Below are 19,003 nucleotides of genomic sequence, written 5' to 3' on the forward strand. Positions count from 1 at the left end.
AATAGTTGTGTTTTTCAAATAAAAACCTTCCCGCTCACTATTAAATGCTTTTATTTTGGTAGTAAGGACAGGAAGTGTTTGTTAGCGTACCTGCCTTGACATTAACATTGTGTCGTAGACTGGGTATAACTGACAGGCGGCAACGTTCCTCATACCAAACCAAACTTTAAGTTTATTCTTACATCGCTGGTCCACAGAAACCAGGAGGTTAAACAGGTCCAGGCCGGTTCGCGCTGGTGTTTTGGTCGCGGTCAGCGTGTTGTTTTCGGAGGTCAGCGAGTCTCCAGGTGAAACCAGCACGCCGTTCAGATGCTTTCCCCAAGCAGGACCGTCTCCTCCCTGCTGTTCAGGCCGGTCTCGTGGCTCCCACTCCGGCTAGGGTCTGACCGGAGAGCCGCCAGCACTCTGCAGGAAGGTAACAGCAAACCCCCGGGGCATGTCAGCCTGGTTATTCGGTCCAGGGCAGCTAGCACGAAGCTAATCCCAAAGTGACGCAGTTTACAGCAGATAAAAACTTGAGTGATGACACGTTACACAACGGCACGTGTGAGCTTTTGTAACATTATAGAAAACATTACGACTTCAAAATCACTTAAAAACAAATCTTCAGGAGCTAATTAACTGACAAAAAAATAATTTGTTAGATACATACATGTGTTATATTGAATAACACTAACTATAAGCAGATTTTCTGACTCCACAGGTTATCTTTAAGTAGCATAACAAAGTAGACTAATGTCAAGATTGTAGTTTGATGAAATGAATGTTAATGATTCTCACATAAAGAGGTGAATTGTTATATACAGTTAACTCAAATATGTGTGGCACACAAATATGTTTTGGTACTATTATACCTGATATAATGTTCAATTTTCATAAGAGTCGATAATAAACTCAATAAATAGAGACACATTCAGCTGTCCCTATTTATTAAACTGTCCTTTCTTCTGTAATCTGACACTAAACACTAATATGGTCAATCACTTTCTGAAGTTGTTGCACATTATTTTACTGTAAATCTTTTATATACCTTTTAATATATATATTCTTAATAGATGGTTACTTGTTTACATATGTTGTTTTTGTTTGTTTGTATACTGGAGTATTGTAACAAAAAATTATTTCCCCTCTGGGATTGTTAAAGTATTTCTGATTCTGATTGCCAAAAATATTTTCACATACAAGGAATGTGTCTTGATGTTTTGGTGCACAACAGACATCAAGTAAAAATAAATAAATAAATATATAGGAAACATGAAATACTATAAGATATATAAGATATACTATAAGATATATGTACAATATGTTTTTAAAATGAAAATCGCTGTGCAGGAATGTGCAACATGATGCAACACTTTGTCATAGCTTCTCATAATGCCCCCAACCTGCTCCCGGCTGGTCAGATATTGTTAAAAACTCCACTGAATCCAGAACCTTTATTATTTATTATTGGTGTATCTGAAGCTTTAAGAGAACTCACCATCTCACCAGACCGGCAGTGGCAGCAATGTGAGGATGGACTCAATCATGGAGGCGTAGAAGTGCACCGTCATTGTTATGACAGGCTGAACTTCTTGAGCTGCTGCAGGATGTACATCCTGCCTGTGACACAGTGTTTTAGTCCTGACTCATAGTGATCAAATTAAACCAGCTGACTGTTGTTGTTGTTGTTGTTGTTTTGTGCTGCAGAGTTAATAAAGAAGCATGAACCGGAGAAGGATGAGCCCCGCCCCCTCTACATGGACTTCCAGGCTACCACACCCATGGTAACCATTACCAACCACGTTGTCATGGTTACAGCCAAAGATAGGTTTACTTAGTCTTACAGTTTAACATGTGTGTGTAGGACCCCCGGGTGCTGGACGCCATGTTGCCCTACCAGGTGAATTACTACGGTAACCCTCATTCCAGGACACACGCCTATGGCTGGGAGAGTGAGAGCGGCATGGAGAAAGCCAGAAAGGTAAAGAGACACTCAGTTTGTACAGAGAGGGACGGAGAGGGGGGGTACAGTACAACACACTGTACTGTAATGTGTTAACCAAACTTAGCAAACTTTGTACAACAGGGTGTGTATTAAGTTGTTTATCATTTCATTATATCTGAATTTCATGATTCAGATTTAACACTTGACTGTGTTTTATCTCTCTCTGTCCCTGAGCAGCAGGTGGCTGATCTGATTGGAGCAGATCCCAGAGAGATCATCTTCACAAGTGGAGCCACAGAGTCCAACAACATGGCCATAAAGGTCTTATTCTGCCCCTCCTCTTCATCACACCTTTTCTCCCCACTACCTCGTCTTGTTTTGGTTTATATAAAAACAGACTTTGTAAAATATATATAGTATATATATAATATATATATATATATATATATATATATATATATAATAATATATGGATCTTGGTGTTGTAGTGACTACTCACGGGCGAGCATGCTCTATGAGCTTCTCTCTGTTTTCTCTGCACAGTGCTGTTTTGTTCACCATTGTTTCCTCCTTAGTTCAATAGTTCAGTGAAAAAAAGTTCTCCGAGCAGCAGCAGGCTTATCGTCTTGATAAGCTCACAGTTTATTCAAGAGAAGTATTTGTATCATCAACTCCTCTCTCGTGGAGGTGATTCTTTATATAATACATTTCATACACATGGCAGTCCAAAGTGCTTTACAATTAGAAATGGTTACATTTTCTGAAATGTACATGTGCTTTATGTAAAGAAATTGCAGTTGACACCATGTGGAATAGCTAAATAAGTCAAAGTTGTAGTTGAAATACAGAAAGAATGATTAACAAAGTTTCAGTTCAAGTGCAAGAGTGAAGTCATGAAAGGAGTTTATTTGTGTACTTAATTAAAGATGCAAGTAAATGAACCATATGTCTGTGCTAACCATTGCTCTTTTGTGGAGCAGCTTATACTTTTATAGGTTCTGGATGGTGACGCATAGTTATGATAGTTTCCTTCACTTTTGAGCTCCATCTCTCTCTCCATCAGTGTTGTTCTACTCAAAATTGGTCTTTGTCTGGAGACTAATTGAAAATCTTGGATCTCGCCTCATAATCGACCTGCCACAGTCTAGGTCTAGTTTACGCCTCAGGTGTGGCTTCAGTTTCATTTTCACTTTCTGGCACACAGCTGAAGAGAGAGTAAAACAAAAGGTGGAAAGCCGGCATAGAAACAGGCCCTAGTGTTTCTGCTGTTAAAGGGCCTCTCCCCTCCCTTCAACTCTTCCATCCGCACACACTCTGTAGCTGTGAATGTGTTATGTGAACATTTATGTCTGAGAGGAGATATCAGCCAAGTCTTCTGTAATAAAATTTGACTACCCAAACCACAAATAGTTCAACTGCAAAACAGCATCGAGAAGAAAACACAGCAGTATGTTGAAGCAACACAATGTCTACTGAGACAGCTAAAGAGATTTGTAAAATATTAGCTCCCTAAGTAGGCCTCATACTGTGGTATGAAGTCTGGTTGTGGTCTTTTCTTTGTCTCGATACGCTCTGGTCATGGTTATGACTTGATCTCGGTATAGGTGATGTTGACTACAGTTGTGATGTTAGTAGTGACACTCTCTCTCTCTCTCTCTCTCTCTCCTGCAGGGTGTGGCCAGGTTCTACAAGTCCAAAAAACGCCATGTGATCACCACGCAGACAGAGCATAAATGTGTTCTGGACTCATGTCGAGTTCTGGAGTCCGAAGGATTCAACATCACCTACCTGCCAGTCCAGAGTAACGGACTGCTGGACCTGGAGGTACACATGCAGAGCATACAGAGCGATCACACAAAAGAAAGTTAACGTACAGAGTTTATGTACAGAGAACATACAGGAGTTAATATATTAAAAACTGTGTGTGTTTGTTCAGCTGTTGGAGGCCTCCATTCGTCCTGACACTTCTCTCTTGTCAGTGATGACCATCAACAACGAAATTGGAGTCAAGCAGCCCATTAAAGAAATCGGTAACCATAGCAACACAAACATGTTACTTACGGAAATTAGATTTCTGAAACACCCCCCTGTTTGACCTTCCTTTGAATGATTGATGATTGATGGTGACAAAGCAAAGTCATCATGTAGAGCCATTTTTATCAGAAGTCTCTGTGTTCTGATTGACTGATTAATTATTCTTCCTGTCCTCAGGCCAGATTTGTCGTTCTAAAGGAGTGTTCCTTCACACTGACGCAGCTCAGGCTGTCGGAAAGATTCCCATCAGTGTCACCGATTGGAAGATTGACCTGATGTCCATCAGCGGCCACAAGATCTATGGACCCAAAGGTTAGCCATAGCAGTAGGATTACTGTAGATATACCCTGAACTGCTAGCTCATTAAGCAAGATGATTATTTATATACAGTAGTACATTTCATACCCATGGTAGTTCAAAGTGTTTTACAAACTATATAGAACTAGAAATGGTAGAAAGAAGCTGAAATAATGTTAAACAGAAGAGGATCGAGTTTTGATCCCTGTGGTACTCCACAGGTCATGCTGACGGGCTTTCTAATGTGTGTGTCCAGGTGTGGGTGCTTTGTATGTGCGTCGCCGGCCCCGTGTGCGTTTGGAGCCACTGCAGAGCGGAGGCGGGCAGGAGAGGGGGCTGCGATCCGGCACAGTCCCCACCCCGCTAGCTGTTGGACTCGGAGCCGCCTGCAGCATCGCCCAGCAGGAGATGGAGGTAAAACACACACACACACACCAAAACATCCAGACTCAACAGACGCACCCAAACATCCTGAGACTTAGTGTGTTTGTGTGTGTGCAGTATGATCATCACAGAGTGTCCACACTTGCTAATCGTCTGGTCCAGAAGATCATGTCTAGGATTCCTGACGTTGTCATGAATGGAGATCCAGAACAACGCTACCCTGGTACACACACAGAAATAAATCCACCACACTGGCCCTTTACACGTTCTTGTACTTCATGTTCGATTGTGTGTTATTTTTAAGAAAAAATCTTACTACACTAGATGAGGCAGAGCACTTATCTGACTTTGTGTGTGCTTTTCAGGCTGTGTCAACCTGTCCTTTGCCTATGTGGAGGGAGAAAGTCTGTTGATGGCATTGAAGGATGTCGCTCTGTCATCTGGGAGGTCAGAAACACACTTATAAGTTTTACAAACAAGTCTGAAGTGTGAAGTAATGTTTCTGCCAATGAATCCCCATTTTGTTAGGATTATCCACGTGAATGCACATGTATGTGTGATGTTTCAAATTCCTGCCACCTGTTATTTCATGTTAAAATTGTTTTTTGTTTTTTTTAGATTAACAGTCTTTATTTTCATTTTCATTATTCAAAAACAAACCAAAACAAAAATAGACACAAAAAATGATTCGAGGGAAAGTCAATGTTAAATAAACACATAACTAAAATAAAATGAAAGAAATACATTCAGCATGTTTGGTAAACCTCAAGGACACACAGTGTTTTTGGTGAGTTAACTCCTCAGGGGAGTTTTAACTGATATATTAGCAATGAATAAATTTGTTTGTCCACAGCGCATGTACATCAGCGTCTCTGGAACCATCGTACGTTCTCAGAGCAATTGGAGCAGATGAAGACCTGGCTCATTCTTCCATCAGGTACAAACTCATATCATCCTCACTGTGATCCAGATCATAATCCTGATTTAAAATGTTGACTATAGTAAAATAACTTTTTTTAAGGCAATCCAGTTAATAGTCCTGATAATGACAGACATTTTTTTTATTTTGAGCTCAACAGATTGAAACATCTGTCTACAGATCAGCAGTTCTCTGCAGCCTTTCTGTTCTCTGGTTTGACTTGAGTTGAATCACATGTAGGTCAATGTAAACCTGTTTGTGTGTGTTAGGTTTGGTATTGGCAGGTTCACCACAGAAGACGAGGTGGACTACACTGCAGAGAAATGTGTTCAGCAGGTCAGCAGACTCAGAGAGATGAGGTGAGTTCAGCTCGACTGATGAATCTGTTTTATTGTAACTTTTATAGTTAATATGCAGGGAGTGACAAGTTTCATCCATCATTTCTATGAGTAAAAATAACATTAACAGTAAAAGTTTCATTGTATTTCTTTGCATGAATGACGATATTATGTGTTCTTAATGGTAATAGTGCCATGATTAACACACAGTAACCTGACTGTGACTGTCTGTCTGTAGTCCTCTGTGGGAGATGGTCCAAGAAGGCATCGACCTGAAGAGCATTAAGTGGTCGCAGCATTAGACTCCTCCCACTTCAGCTTTACTTCCTGACTGATGACGCCGATGACAAAGATGATGGCGATGGTGATTCGTCGTGAATTCTGGGAGTAGACTAGCTTTTCCTTCCTGTATACAAACACGCACAAACTTCCTGTCTGACTTGAAGTCTGTTTGTAGCTGTAGCTCTCTGTTTTTGTTGAAACTCCTCTAGTTGCTCCAGCAAGGAGGTGATGCTCTGAGAACTGACCAACACATGGCAACTTTTCTCTCTCTCTTTTCATTCTGATGCAGAATTGGCTGAAAAAGTTGCTGCAGTGTGTTTCATCTGGCTGCTGTATCATGATCTTAGTCTGGCCCTTTGGCTTACTCTAAGGGCATGTTAACAAGAAAGAGGACATGTAACATCAGAACCAAGAAGTACTTGATATGACATGTATTGAAATTCTATCACTGAGGCACAAAAAGGTAGTTTACAGTGAGGTCAAATATAATCACACAACTAGAATAAAATAAGAAACAGTTATAGGATTAATTAGATATTCAAAGTAAGGTTAAAGCTGTAAATCGGTGTGTGTGTCTGTGTGACACTCCTGTCAGGATCCTGTAGGACTTTATTCTTCCAGTGATCTGATTGGTCAGTACAGGAGCAAGTTAGCCCTGCAGCATATGTTACCACAGTGCACTATCCCAGTTACCATAGTGATTTAAACATGGTTAAAAATGAGCCAGTTTTGTGAGATAAATGCAACTGAAATACTATTTTTGCTTTGTGATGCAGGCTGCGATCAATTTGTAAGCAACCATGGTCAACCCAAGTAACAAGAAACAAAATGGGGACAGCGTGTAGTGTAGCTTCACATTCAAGTTTATGACAGCAACTAAAGGCAGTGGACCCAAATTCACTGAGTCGATATGATGATTCACGAATAATTCTTTGAGTCAGAAGTTTTCACTTGATGATCCACAAGTTGTGTCCTGCTCTGTTTACAGATGATACACTGTCCTCACGCTTGCAGTTTTTCTTTCTCTTCCCACCTCAGTTTGCAGTATTCAATAAACAGCAGCATCATATCGGTGTTAGTTTGATTATTTTGTTAAAGTCTGGAACACTCTTCAAGACTGTAGCCTTGATTCAACAATAAAAGTTTATTTTCAAGATGGTGGAGAGCAAAACCAGCTCAGGTCCACTCACATAGATGTGTCTGAACACAAAAAACGGAATAATTGTAATCATAAAAGTTAATAAAAAAAAAAATATATATTATATATATATATTGAAGTCTTGTATTGTGTTCCTGGATCAGCTGAGCCTGTACTGGTCATATTTATCAAAATCCTGCATCTACTGTCTTCTACTGTTACTTATTCTCATCGTAAACATTATTATCCAATAAAGTGCTGCTTCATGATTATGCAGTAAACCTTTGTTTGTTTGTTTTTATTTAATCTCATGTACGTATCCTGTCACCACCAAGAAAGCTAATTTACCATGTACATGCAATATAATGTAGCACTGTCAGCTCATAGAAATGTTTCTGGTTCAAACCATAGCTGGGGGTCTTTCTGTGTGGAGTTTTTCCCCTGTGTCTGTGCAGGTTATCTCTGGGTACTCTGGCTTCCTCCCACAGACCATAGACATGCTGTTACCAGGTTAAATGGTGACTAAATTTCCCGTAGGTGTGAATGGTTGTTTGTCTCTATGTGTCAATCCTGTAATGAACTGGCAACTTGTCCAGGGTGTGACCTGCATCTCGCACAGTGCCAGCTGGGATCGGCTCCAGCCTCCTGCAACCCTGCTGAAGATAAGCAAATGGATGAATGGATGCAAAATTATCTTAATGATTAAACTGAACAGAAAGTTTATTGATCCCTCGTGGGGAAATTCTCCACTGAGGTTTTTACAAATATAGGCCCAAAATACAACCACACACACATACACACATGACTCATAGACATGCACCATCTCAATGTGGAGAGATGGTGTAGTGATGGGCAGCTGCATAGGAGAACCCTGGGAGCATTTTGGTTTTCAGTACCTTGCTATGGCCACCTCATCAGTGTCCAAGGGATGAACTGGTCCCAGATACCAGTCCACCCTCCATACTTTTTGGTCCATGCTGGACTTGAACCTCTGCTTCCCAAGCTGAGTCCCTACGGACTGAGCTACTGCCGCATATTCATACACAAAGGTGCTATTATCAAAGTAACACCAGGGCACCAGAAGACTTATTAATCCAGCTCATATTATGTTTTAGTCATATTTTATTTGTCATGTTACTGTAACCAGCAGTATCTACATGGGCATTTAGTTTCCACCAGATTTTAGATAGATAGATAGATAGATAGATAGATAGATACTTTATTAATCCCGAAATTCAAGCATCCAGTAGTAGCATGCAAACATACATTAAACATACATTATAATCAACCTACAACACGGTAGCCATATGTTAAAATTAACCAGAGATTTAAGCTCCCATTTAGCCACAAGAGCATAACTGAGGCCTGGCTCACAGCTCCTGTTCATCCCAAACGAGGCCTCCTTGTACAAGACAGCGTGTTTACATACTTTCAAACATGTAATGTGTGTTTTTTGAGATGAAACTTGGACATTGGACCTTCTCTTTCCCGTCAGGTTTCATTAACAACACTCAGTCGGTAGGGGGCGACGTCGCCCTGACGTCAGGGGGGGGGACAGCAGTCTCGCGTCATCACGTCTGGTCTCGCGTAGCTTGCGCCGACATTTCGTGCCGTAGTAACCAGCCGTGCAGAGAGAAGAGGAGCAGGAGAGAAGCGTCGTTCATGAGTTAAACCTCACTGTGTTTGTTCACAAATATCTCGGTAAGAAATCCAGCAGCGGCAACCCGCTCAGTGACGCACTTACACCAGCAGCCGAGGGCGAGAGGAGCCGCTAAAAGCGTGCATCCTGCTCCAACACACACACACACAAAGCAAGGCTCACAGTCAGCTAGCATAGGTGGCTAACAGAGCTGCTCGCTTAGCAAAGCTGAGCTAAACCAGCGACATTCAGCGTTTCTGCTGGAGACCAGCTAGTTATCCATGACTGTTAGGTTCTCACCCCACAGGCCTCATGTCGGATATTTGTGTTCATATGATGATTGATTGTGTTAAACGTTCATTCAGGCTTGTTTAAAATGGTGTCTTCTACGTAGCTAACGCGTTAGCTACCGTCAGCAAGCAAACCGACACGTTATTATTGTTTTTCTATAATTATAAGTCAGCTGTAGTTTGTTCGCTGTGTGCACTGATGAGGGGAGAGGAGCCGTGTGAGTTTGAGCTCTGAAGTTTTTGTAGTTGCAGTTTTTCTTTTTTTTTTTGTCAGTTGCTATGCGGTTTCATCCCACAGGCCACGCCCACGGGCAGTGACGTCACATACGTGAATTCTTGACGTGATCAGGTAGAGTTGTTTCAAAATGATTGACAGGTGTGTCAAATTGAACGTACTGACTTTCAGCCTGTTTTTCAGACATGGCATCAGAAGTACTGACTGTCTATCATTCAAACATGGTTTGTGGTTGATTGTGTCTTCCTCAATCAACCCACTAGTTACCTGAAGCAGCCCACATTACATTTAAATCTCTAATGCTGACTGCAAAGTAGTCTCCAGTTCTGCCCCCACCTACTTGAATGTCCTTATACAGACATATGTTACCTCCTTTCAATAAACGAGGCCTGGCTCTGCCGCCCGTATGCTGGGCAATCCAAACTTTTCTCATCTGTTGTTCCCCATTGGTGCAACGCCTCTATTCCTACCAGATCAGGGGTGTCAAAAACCTCCTGGAGACCCAGCTCTTCAGAGAGTAGCTCCTCTCCAGCACTACCAACAACTGGACATGCTAAACCTATTTTTGAACAGTACTTATTGCTGCACTAACATGTGCTTGTCTCTCTGTACTCTGCAGTGTAAGTCACTTTGGATAGTAGTGTCAACTAAATGTAAATGCAAACATGGCTCTTCTTTTCATGTAAATTTGCATTTGTATGTAAAGGAATTTAATATCAGTTATATTGGTCAGGCAACAATATGGTTTAAAATGTTTGAATTCACAGCAGAAGCCTGATACAAAAAACAGTTTTGGTCTCTATAGCTAATTCCCCATTTATGAAAACTGTACTGAGAGTGAATTTTTATAAAACTCACCTGTTCGAATTATATTAAGGCTTAAAGTTATGCAGAACAGTGTGACTGTTTTGATTGGGACAGGTCGGTGCTGTTACGAATGTTTTTTGGTTTTTTTTGGGCTCAAAGGCGTCCACCTATTTAGATTAGCCAAGAGGTGGAAGACGCAGTACAGCTAACCTGGCGGCGGCCACATATTTTCAGCTTCAAAATGGTGCTTCGGAAACTTGTTGGTGACGTCACTCATGCTCTGTTTATTCTTTTTACCGTCATTGGTTGACTCATGGTTTGATGATTGTTGTCTTTTTGGCTTATTTTTAAACCCCCTTGGTTTCCACAGTCCCACCATGATTGAATCTCCTAAAAAAGAAAATGTAAATAGCTCATTCACAGTTTCTGATTTTTTTATAAATTAATTTTATCGTTGTTAGATCGACGTTACAGGTCCAAACTCATCAGATTTAAACATAAAAGTAACCATGTTTTATTGAAAGATAAGACTGTCATATAAAATTGAATGAACATTTAGATGCATGTCTGACATGGGCTATTAAGTCAGTGAATTATACCATATGGCGAATCTGTGTAGAAAAGGAGAATGATTACCCCTGTATGGCATTTGTTTTGGTCTTTGTCTTGTGCAGGTCAGTTGAGTTTGGCCTGGTCTGGAAAACATGGCTATGGTTACAGGTTTTATGAGGTGCAGCAAGAAGCTGTGTCTTTGAGGCACCGTCATACCAGATCTTGTCTCCTGTCTATCTTTTCAGTGGAGATTTGAGCTTCAGGCTGGCTGATATGTGGAGATTGCCTCATCTTTGTTCTAAAATTGATGATATCTTTTGAGTGATTTAGTCCATGGATGGCGTTCCATTCTTCTTGTTCAATTACAATATTTCTGCTGTGTTTTGAGGTTGACGACAACATGTGGACAGTTGTGTGTTCCAGCTTTAAACCTCCGGCTTTAAACTGAGAAATCAAGGCAGTGTTTTTGCTCTTTAATCCTGAAATTTGCTTTATTGAAATTTTCTGGTTTCCTGGCTTTTTGAAGGACTTCATTTTCTGTCTTCTGTTTGTTTCTTGGTTTGATGTGAGTGCACACTGCAGCTCCGGTTGAATCTTTTCCCCTCTCTGAACATTATTGGCTTTTGACGTTTCCTCTCCTGCTGTGTTTTATCCTCTTGCTGCTGTTGATGTTTCATGCAGACTGTTAGCTGGTTGACACCAACAAGAGGAGTTGATGTTCCGGTTGAAAATCTGTTAAAACTCAACCAAAGTCGTTGCTGGATATGATTTATCTGTGCTGAGCTTGAGCACTGATATCTTTGAGGATGATGATGATGTTGGAATGTTGAAATCTGTGGTGAGCTGCAGGTTGCAGTCTGACACAAAACACAAAAACAATTTCCCCGCGGGGATTAATAAAGTGTTTCTGATTCTGACACCAAGACCATTTTTTATTTTTTTTGTATTTTCTTGGATGAGGGTTAGTAGAAACAGAAAGCTGAGTATGTCTGAGGATGAAGAGCGAGCACTGCTTCACCTGCCGTTGCTCAGTTGGACACGTTTCTGTTAGCTTACATGTTGCTCTGCACCTCGCTTCTGTTCGCTTTCTCTTCAGCTGCTGTCTTTGGTGCTGTGTTGGCAATCAGTTGCTGATGTTGCTTTGGTTCACATAATGCTAATGTCACTCTTGTTGATATAATGCTAATGTTGCTCTGGTTGACGTGATGCTAATGTTGCTCTGGTTTACATATTGCTTTTGTCAAAATGTTGATGACATTGCTCTTATTGCTGTGGTTGATAAGTTACTGCTGTTTGCTCCTGTTAACATAATGCTAATGTTTTGTTGACAATGTATTGCAGATTTGCTGGTTGACATGCTGCTTGTGTTGTCGTGTTGTACAACCAGTTGCTGAAGTGCTGCCTGCTGATTTGGTGCTGCTTGAGGACTCAGGAAGTGGAATCAGTCCTGCTCACCGCTGTGTTGTTGCTGGATAGATCCTGGGTTGTTGCTTGGTGTTTGCAGGGTGTTTCCGACTGGTCACTAAGTGGTTGCCAGTTGTTTGTAGCTCAGCATGTCCCATTTCAGTTTTATACTTGCTACTTGCCCCGAGGGGAGTCTGATGTAGTCATGGTGGGTTTTGAAGGTGTCTTTCTGTTGTCAGGTAACGTGACAAGGTTTTTCTGCTGCTAGTTTGTAGGTTTTTTACGTGTTGTGTTGAGATTTTTTTTTTAAACAAACAGTCTTTTAGTAGTGCATACATCACACAATGCTTTTGTTAATATTCAAAGTCTAAATGAGAGCCAGTTACTGACACTGATTGAGAACAAATTGTCAACTGCTGAAAACACCAACACATGTTGGTCACTCGAAGCTAACATCTGTCGTGAAAGATTGACTTCCATCAAGATGTTTTGAACGGGAATGTTTGTTTTTCTGACTTTTTTCACCAGGTTTCAGTGTCCTGCAGAAATCCTCTCTCTCTTTCTCTCTGTTAAACAGTGAAACTATACACACAGCTTAGTTGCATTGGTGAGTTGCAAGTTGCATGAGATTCATGAAGGTTTACTGTTGCACGAAATATTTCAGACTCAGCTACACCACAAGCAATTTCTTTGTACTGCATGGTAGGCAACGGTAAAGATTACACAGCTTACATTACAAGGGTCTCTTACGTAGACAACTATATTGAGATTTAATTGGGTTGTATGACATGTTGTCATGTCTCATCATCCATTTCAAGTTACAAAAATTGTCAATTTCACTTTTGGAAATGGGGTTTCAGATACAAGCACTTTGTTTGAAGCATATTGTAGACATTAAGTTTTAACCAAAGTTGCGTCAGACGATTTTTGTGTAATTACAAAACATTAGGTTGATCCAAGCAAAAGGATTCCACTTTAACCAAACGTGGTACGTCAAAAGTCTGCGTAAACTTGTTGGCCACAATAGAAACAATAGAAAGTTGTCAATCAGATCAATCAGACTACACTGGATAGAGAATGTGACCTGGCAATGTTGCATGCTTGCTTCAGAGAAAGTGGTAAAACTGGTACAGTTAGCTATCTAGCAAAAATCTTGGCCTGACTCTTAATGAATGTTTTGCTTTGTGAAACACATTTTTAATAAATGTGTATAATCAAACACTGGAGGAGGGAATGTGTGTATGGATGTGTATATATAATGTGTGTGTGTGTGTGTGTGTGTGTGTGTTTCTTTTAAAAGGAAGTTAATTAACAGTGAAGCAATGTTAATGCTTAAGATTGCTTCTGTTGGGGTCTCACACATAAAGTCTCATGTGATCTGACCTCATACAAGTTTATCAAACTTACTAAAAGCTGCAGATGGCTGGAGACTATTTCAGTTTAGCTTTTGTTTTACTAGTTTCCTGCAAATGATTATTCCCCATTCCCCAACCCCCTTTCTAACACCACTGGTTTCCAAATGTCAGGACCCAGAAATGGGTGTAAAAAATGGTTCCTGGGTCCCAGGGGCCCTGAAATTGTAAGCAGTGTTGGCTAAGCTATTATTATTATTAATATTATTGGCCCGCAAAGTCAGATCTGAGTTTCCTGACAATACATCTGGAAACCACTGGTTGCCCTCTTTCTGCTATTCATCTGACAGTAGTGTTGCTTTCTCCCCAGGTTGTAGGGCTGTTGTTTAGCAGTCAGTATGGCGGTAGTCATCAGGCTGCAGGGTCTGCCCATAGTGGCCGGCACCATGGACATCAGACACTTCTTCTCTGGCCTCACCATCCCTGACGGTGGAGTGCACATCGTGGGGGGTGAGCATGGCGAGGCCTTCATCGTCTTTGCTACTGACGAGGACGCTCGCCTGGGGATGATGCGTACAGGCGGCTCCATTAAGGGCTCCAAAGTGTCACTGTTGCTTAGCAGCAAGACAGAAATGCAGAATATGATCGAACTCAGCCGCCGCAGGTTTGAGGCTGGGGCAGGCGCTGTGGAGACAGTTGCACCTACAGCGGGAAATGCCAACCGACAAGCCACCCCCATTCCAACGGTGCAGCCAGGTTCAGGGGGCAGAAGCGGTAGTCATGGAAACCAGGGTTTCAGTAACACCCAGGCCTCAGTGACAGCAGCAAGCTCGTCTCAGGAGCCACCAAGCAACAAGTCAGTGGCCAGCGTAGTGCCCAGCTTCCCCAACAGTTACAGCTCCGCCCCCACAATCACCACAGCTCTGGCATCGCTCAATGCGGGCCCTCCACCCATCCCTCCACTTCCCAGCATGCCCTCCATGCCGCCTATGCCCACGCTGCCCACCATTCCAGTTCCTCCCCCAGTGTCCTCTCTCCCCCCTGTCCCTACTGTCTCCCCATTGTCCCAAGGACCTCCAGTGCCTCCTATGTCCCATCTTCCCCATATGTCCTCCCTGCCTCCTTTCAACCCATCCCTACCTCCGCCAGCAGGACTGGGCTCCGGCCTCCCTCTTGGTACCCCTAACCCAATGCTGTTCAACCCTCTGTCCCCCCTGGCCTCTCTTGGCCTCCAGGCCCATATGAAGGCTGCTGCTGCTGCAGCCAGTGGAGCAGGAGCAGTCAATCCTGATGAGTTGTTTGTCCTCCTGCAGAACCTCCCATTCTCCTGCACGGAGGTGGATATCAGGGGTTTTTTCAGGGGTCTGGGGGTGGATGGAGTTCGCCTGCTCAGGGATGGACAGGGCCGGCCAAATGGCAGGGCTATGGTCAAGTTCTTCTCACCCCAGGACAGCTTTGAAGCGGTGAAGCGGGGACGTGGGATAATGGGCCAAAGGTTCATTGACATCACCCCCAGCTCTGAGCAGCAGTGGGTCAGCCTCGGTGACAGTGTGGTAGGTCATGGTCCTCACAATAGCAGCAAATCAAATGAGTCTCAGGACCAGGTACACCGTCGTGGTAGTTCAGGGTCAGGCTCAGGAGGCAGGGAACAGCGAGGAAGGTCACGATCTCCCCATCGGCAGGAGTTTTGTGTCTACCTCAAGGGCCTCCCCTACGAGGCAGACAAGAAACAGATTAAAGAGTTCTTTAACAATTTAGCCATCATAGAGGACAGTATCTACATAGCCTATGGGCCTAATGGGCGAGCTACAGGAGAGGGCTTCCTTGAGTTCAAAACAGAACAGGACTACAAGACTGCTCTAGGTGCTCACATGCAGTACATGGGCACCCGCTTCATTCAAGTTCACCCAATCAGCCGGAAGGGAATGCTTGAAAAGATCGATACCATTCGCAAACGTGAAGCCGCACAGGGTGATGGCAAGAACCAGGACGGCTTAAAATCTCCCAGAAACTGCGCCCACATCACCAACATCCCTTACAACGTCTCCAAGAAGGATGTCCGGGCCTTCCTTGAGGGTGTGGGGCTTTACGAGGATACCCTGAAGGTTCTGACAGATAGTCATGGCAATGGTTTAGGCCAAGCTATCTTCCAGCTGCGAACTGAGGAAGACGCCCGCAAAGCTGAGAGACTGCACCGCCAGAAACTCAATGGTCGTGATGCCTTTGTCCACCTTGTGACTTTTGAGCAGATGAAGGAAATTGAGAGAAATCCTCCTCCACAGAACAAGAGGGGCCAACGCAATCAGAACCAGCACCAGCTGAATCAAAATCAAAACCAACATCAGCAAGCCCAGCCCAGTCCCCAGCAACCACAGATCAACCCATTTGCTGGTATTAGTGGAGAGGAGTTTAACTTTCTCAGAAACACCATGGGGAACCTAGGTAGTGCCCCCTTTGTGACTCCATTCTCAGCCCCAGGGAATGGGCTGGCAGGGCCTCCACCTCTCCCTCCTCTGGCTGCAGGGCTAGGGGATGTGAATCTGGGTGTGGCTCCTCCACTTGTTGCAGGTCTTCCTGGAGCTCCAATGCTGGAGCCACCAGGCTTTCGACCCGGAGCTGCAGGAGGTGCCCCATTCAGTCAGGATGGACTGAGAGGGTTGGTGCCCTTTGAAAATGCCAACAGAAAAGGAGGCGGAGGGGGAGGGGCTAATAACAATCAAGGGCGTCCAGGGGGCGGGGCTGCTGGTGGACAACAGGTCTTCACGCCAGGAGCGGATGGTATCCGTAACCAACCAGCCCCTGGAGGATCCAACAATCCTAACAGTCAACGTGGTGCTGCTGGCCCGACAATTGTAAAACTCCAGAACATGCCGTTCACTGTAACCGTGGACGAGATTATGGACTTCTTTTACGGCTACCAGGTGCTGCCAGGCTCAGTCTGCCTGCAGTTCAGTGAGAAAGGACTGCCAACTGGTGAGGCCATGGTGGCCTTCCAGAACCACGAAGAGGCCACTGCCGCCGTCATGGACCTTAATGACCGACCTATTGGAGCCCGCAAAGTCAAGATAAGCCTGGGTTAAAGCCCTGTTCAACAAATTAACTGTAGATTAAAAATCTTAGGCCTACCTGGATCAACCATCCAAGTGAAAGCCAACATAAACCATACCAGTTTCTGGACTCCGACTCAAACTCTGGACTGAAACCGTTAGCTGCTCAGTTTAGAGCATGTCAGTCATTACTGAAGCCCCACCCCCTCTGTGTAGATAATGGCAGGTAAGCCCTGCGCCCTGCAGTCTGTCCAATAGACAGCCTCTGATCCAGACTCTTTTCTGCAGCTCCTCCACTGACTCTGGTAGCACAAATTGATCATGATATTGTTGTTGGCAGGATCTGGTCCTTTTATTTTCCCCCTCGTTTTTAACGCTGCTTTTTGTCAAATTATGTCCAGAGTTGTCACACTTAACATATTCACCTTTTTTGTTGCTGTGGTAACATGATGATGATTACATTGAGGCTGTATGTGCTTAAATATGCTGTGCGGCTGTGGTTTAAAATGTACATGCTCTGTTGCTGTGGTAAAACGATGAAAAGCCACAGGATTTTGCAAGGGTAAAATGTTTATGCTCTGTTGCTATGATAAAATTTGTTGCCATGGTTGACTCTTTACATGCTTTGTTGCTATGGTAAAAAATGCTGTAGATGAATTGCTTTTCTATCACAGTGTAATCTTGTTGCTCTGTTGCTGTGGTAAAGTCTTCACATTCTCTGTTGCTATGGTAAAATTATGATAAAATCATGTTGCCATGATAAAATGTTTATGCTTTGTTGCTATGGTGAAATGTTGACATGGCCCGTTGATGAGGTAAACATTATACTGACATGCTGACACTCTGTTGTTATGGTAAAATGTTGACACAATTCTGTGTTGCAACAGTTCTCCGTTTCTATGTAGAGGGTGAGGGATGAGCAGATTGCTGACTCGTGTTTTATTTTGTAAATAATGACTTTCCGCCTCTGAATCTCTTTTCTCTGTCACTTTTTTCTGATATTGCTGATGTGTTTGAACAATGCCACCCCAACCCCTCCCTTTCAGCAGCACGTGCTCAGTAGGTGTAGATTGGTGAGAGTAAGTCTGTAGCAGTTTTTTTTTTTTTTTTTTAGTTTGGTAACTCTTTGTTGTATGTATGTTTGATAATGTTTTGGACATTTTCACCTTAAAGCTCATTTTTGTTTCTATTGTCAGTTTGAACAAACTTGTATGATCATATAACCATACATGATGTGGAGTCTCCTTTGCTTTGGCTAATAAAAGGACATTCCTGATGCTCACCTGAAATCAGCCCTCTCTGACTGTCTGCTCTTCACTGCCTGATGATTTAAACTTTCTGATTCATCAGTTCATTTGAGTCACTTGTTTCTTTTAAAGTTGGGTTTTGTTCGGAATGCAGATGACCTTCAGTTCGACATCTTTAATATGATATAAGGTACTTAAAGTCCATGTAAAGTCAAAATAAATTTGTGTTCTGAGTTTGTCAGACTAAAGAAGAAAGTGTTATTAACCACCCAGACAAATTTGAATGATCAAAAATAAGTTTATGAAATTAGGTGTCAAAATCAGGTAAAAAATTAGCAGTATTCTCAGCTCCAGGACTGTGGGGTTGTGTTCACTGAATGCATGTTTTCAGCAACTATTTTTCAACATATTTATTGTGTTTTAAAAGAAAACATGGAATTTTTCAACATATTTATTGTGTTTTAAAAGAAAACATGGAATTGCCTTTTCACGGACTTTAAAGTTCAACTTTGATTCAGTAAATTGAGCCAAGTTGTGTCTCGAGTAATCATACTTTTATATTTGAGACTTGATCAAAAGTTAGCATCTCTGCTAGTAACCAGGTGTTGACTGAAACAGGGGCTAGGGTTCTGTAGAATCACAAATCTGAACTGAAAGTTTTTCTTGCATTTCCATGCTGACTTTAAACCCATTAACTAATCGATTTCTTTGTGTTCAGTCTGTGAAACCTGGCATATTTTACTATTACCAGCTCATTTGAGCATTTCATGTGTTATACCTCCAAGCATAAGTAAGCACCTCCACACTGAACAACTAGACTTGCAATCAAGCTAAAGGCTGAGGCCAACATGGAGTCAACGCTAGTGCATTTCCATTGGATTTATTTAGTACGATTGGCTTTCATGTTAAACAGCCAGAAAAACAAACCGATGATTGATCTTTTCAATACTCAGCTTGCTCCAGGTGGTTTCAGGTATAACTGAGAGCTGTTGGAAGTTTTTTTTAGATCCCTTACCTTCATGAGATAAATTTGGTTGTGAATTACCTTTGCATTCCCTTGCAAAACTTTAATATTACCTTGCAGTTATTCAACTTGTGAGTGCCTGTAGAT

At 42.5% G+C, this 19,003-nt stretch overlaps 2 protein-coding genes across 3 annotated transcripts in view; both read left to right on the forward strand.

The window, feature by feature from the left end:
• The first annotated feature begins 76 nt into the window (after positions 1 to 76).
• nfs1 (NFS1 cysteine desulfurase) lies at positions 77 to 7,600 on the forward strand. Its single transcript, XM_019257748.2, has 13 exons — positions 77 to 415; positions 1,690 to 1,766; positions 1,847 to 1,963; positions 2,165 to 2,248; positions 3,599 to 3,751; positions 3,864 to 3,957; positions 4,139 to 4,273; positions 4,515 to 4,672; positions 4,760 to 4,865; positions 5,008 to 5,089; positions 5,496 to 5,579; positions 5,831 to 5,920; positions 6,138 to 7,600. The coding sequence occupies exons 1-13, from the start codon at positions 310 to 312 to the stop codon at positions 6,199 to 6,201; spliced, it is 1,350 nt and encodes a 449-aa protein (XP_019113293.1). The 5' UTR covers positions 77 to 309; the 3' UTR covers positions 6,202 to 7,600.
• A 1,014-nt stretch (positions 7,601 to 8,614) lies between these two features.
• Positions 8,615 to 19,003, forward strand: part of cpne1 (copine I) — a 28,218-nt gene continuing 17,829 nt past the window's right edge. Inside the window, exons 1-2 of one of the 2 annotated variants that reach the window (XM_010748706.3) lie at positions 8,615 to 9,020; positions 13,969 to 17,997. In XM_010748706.3, coding sequence (XP_010747008.1) covers positions 13,997 to 16,678 — 2,682 coding nt within the window. In that variant the 5' untranslated portion in view covers positions 8,615 to 9,020; positions 13,969 to 13,996 and the 3' untranslated portion in view covers positions 16,679 to 17,997. Of the gene's footprint in view, positions 9,021 to 13,968; positions 17,998 to 19,003 lie in introns of those variants that run through there. The other variant, XM_019257728.2, reaches the window with a different exon arrangement.

This window comes from Larimichthys crocea, chromosome VI (genome assembly GCF_000972845.2).
Source record: "Larimichthys crocea isolate SSNF chromosome VI, L_crocea_2.0, whole genome shotgun sequence".
Taxonomy (NCBI): Eukaryota; Metazoa; Chordata; class Actinopteri; family Sciaenidae; genus Larimichthys; species Larimichthys crocea.

Excerpts from the sequence above, each read along its gene's own strand:
- nfs1 (XM_019257748.2), top strand. The coding sequence starts at position 310 with ATGCTTTCCCCAAGCAGGACCGTCTCCTCCCTGCTGTTCAGGCCGGTC. Across the intron at positions 3,958-4,138 it reads GCAGCCCATTAAAGAAATCG|GCCAGATTTGTCGTTCTAAA; the intron begins GTAACCATAGCA and ends TCCTGTCCTCAG. Across the intron at positions 4,866-5,007 it reads TCCAGAACAACGCTACCCTG|GCTGTGTCAACCTGTCCTTT; the intron begins GTACACACACAG and ends TGTGCTTTTCAG.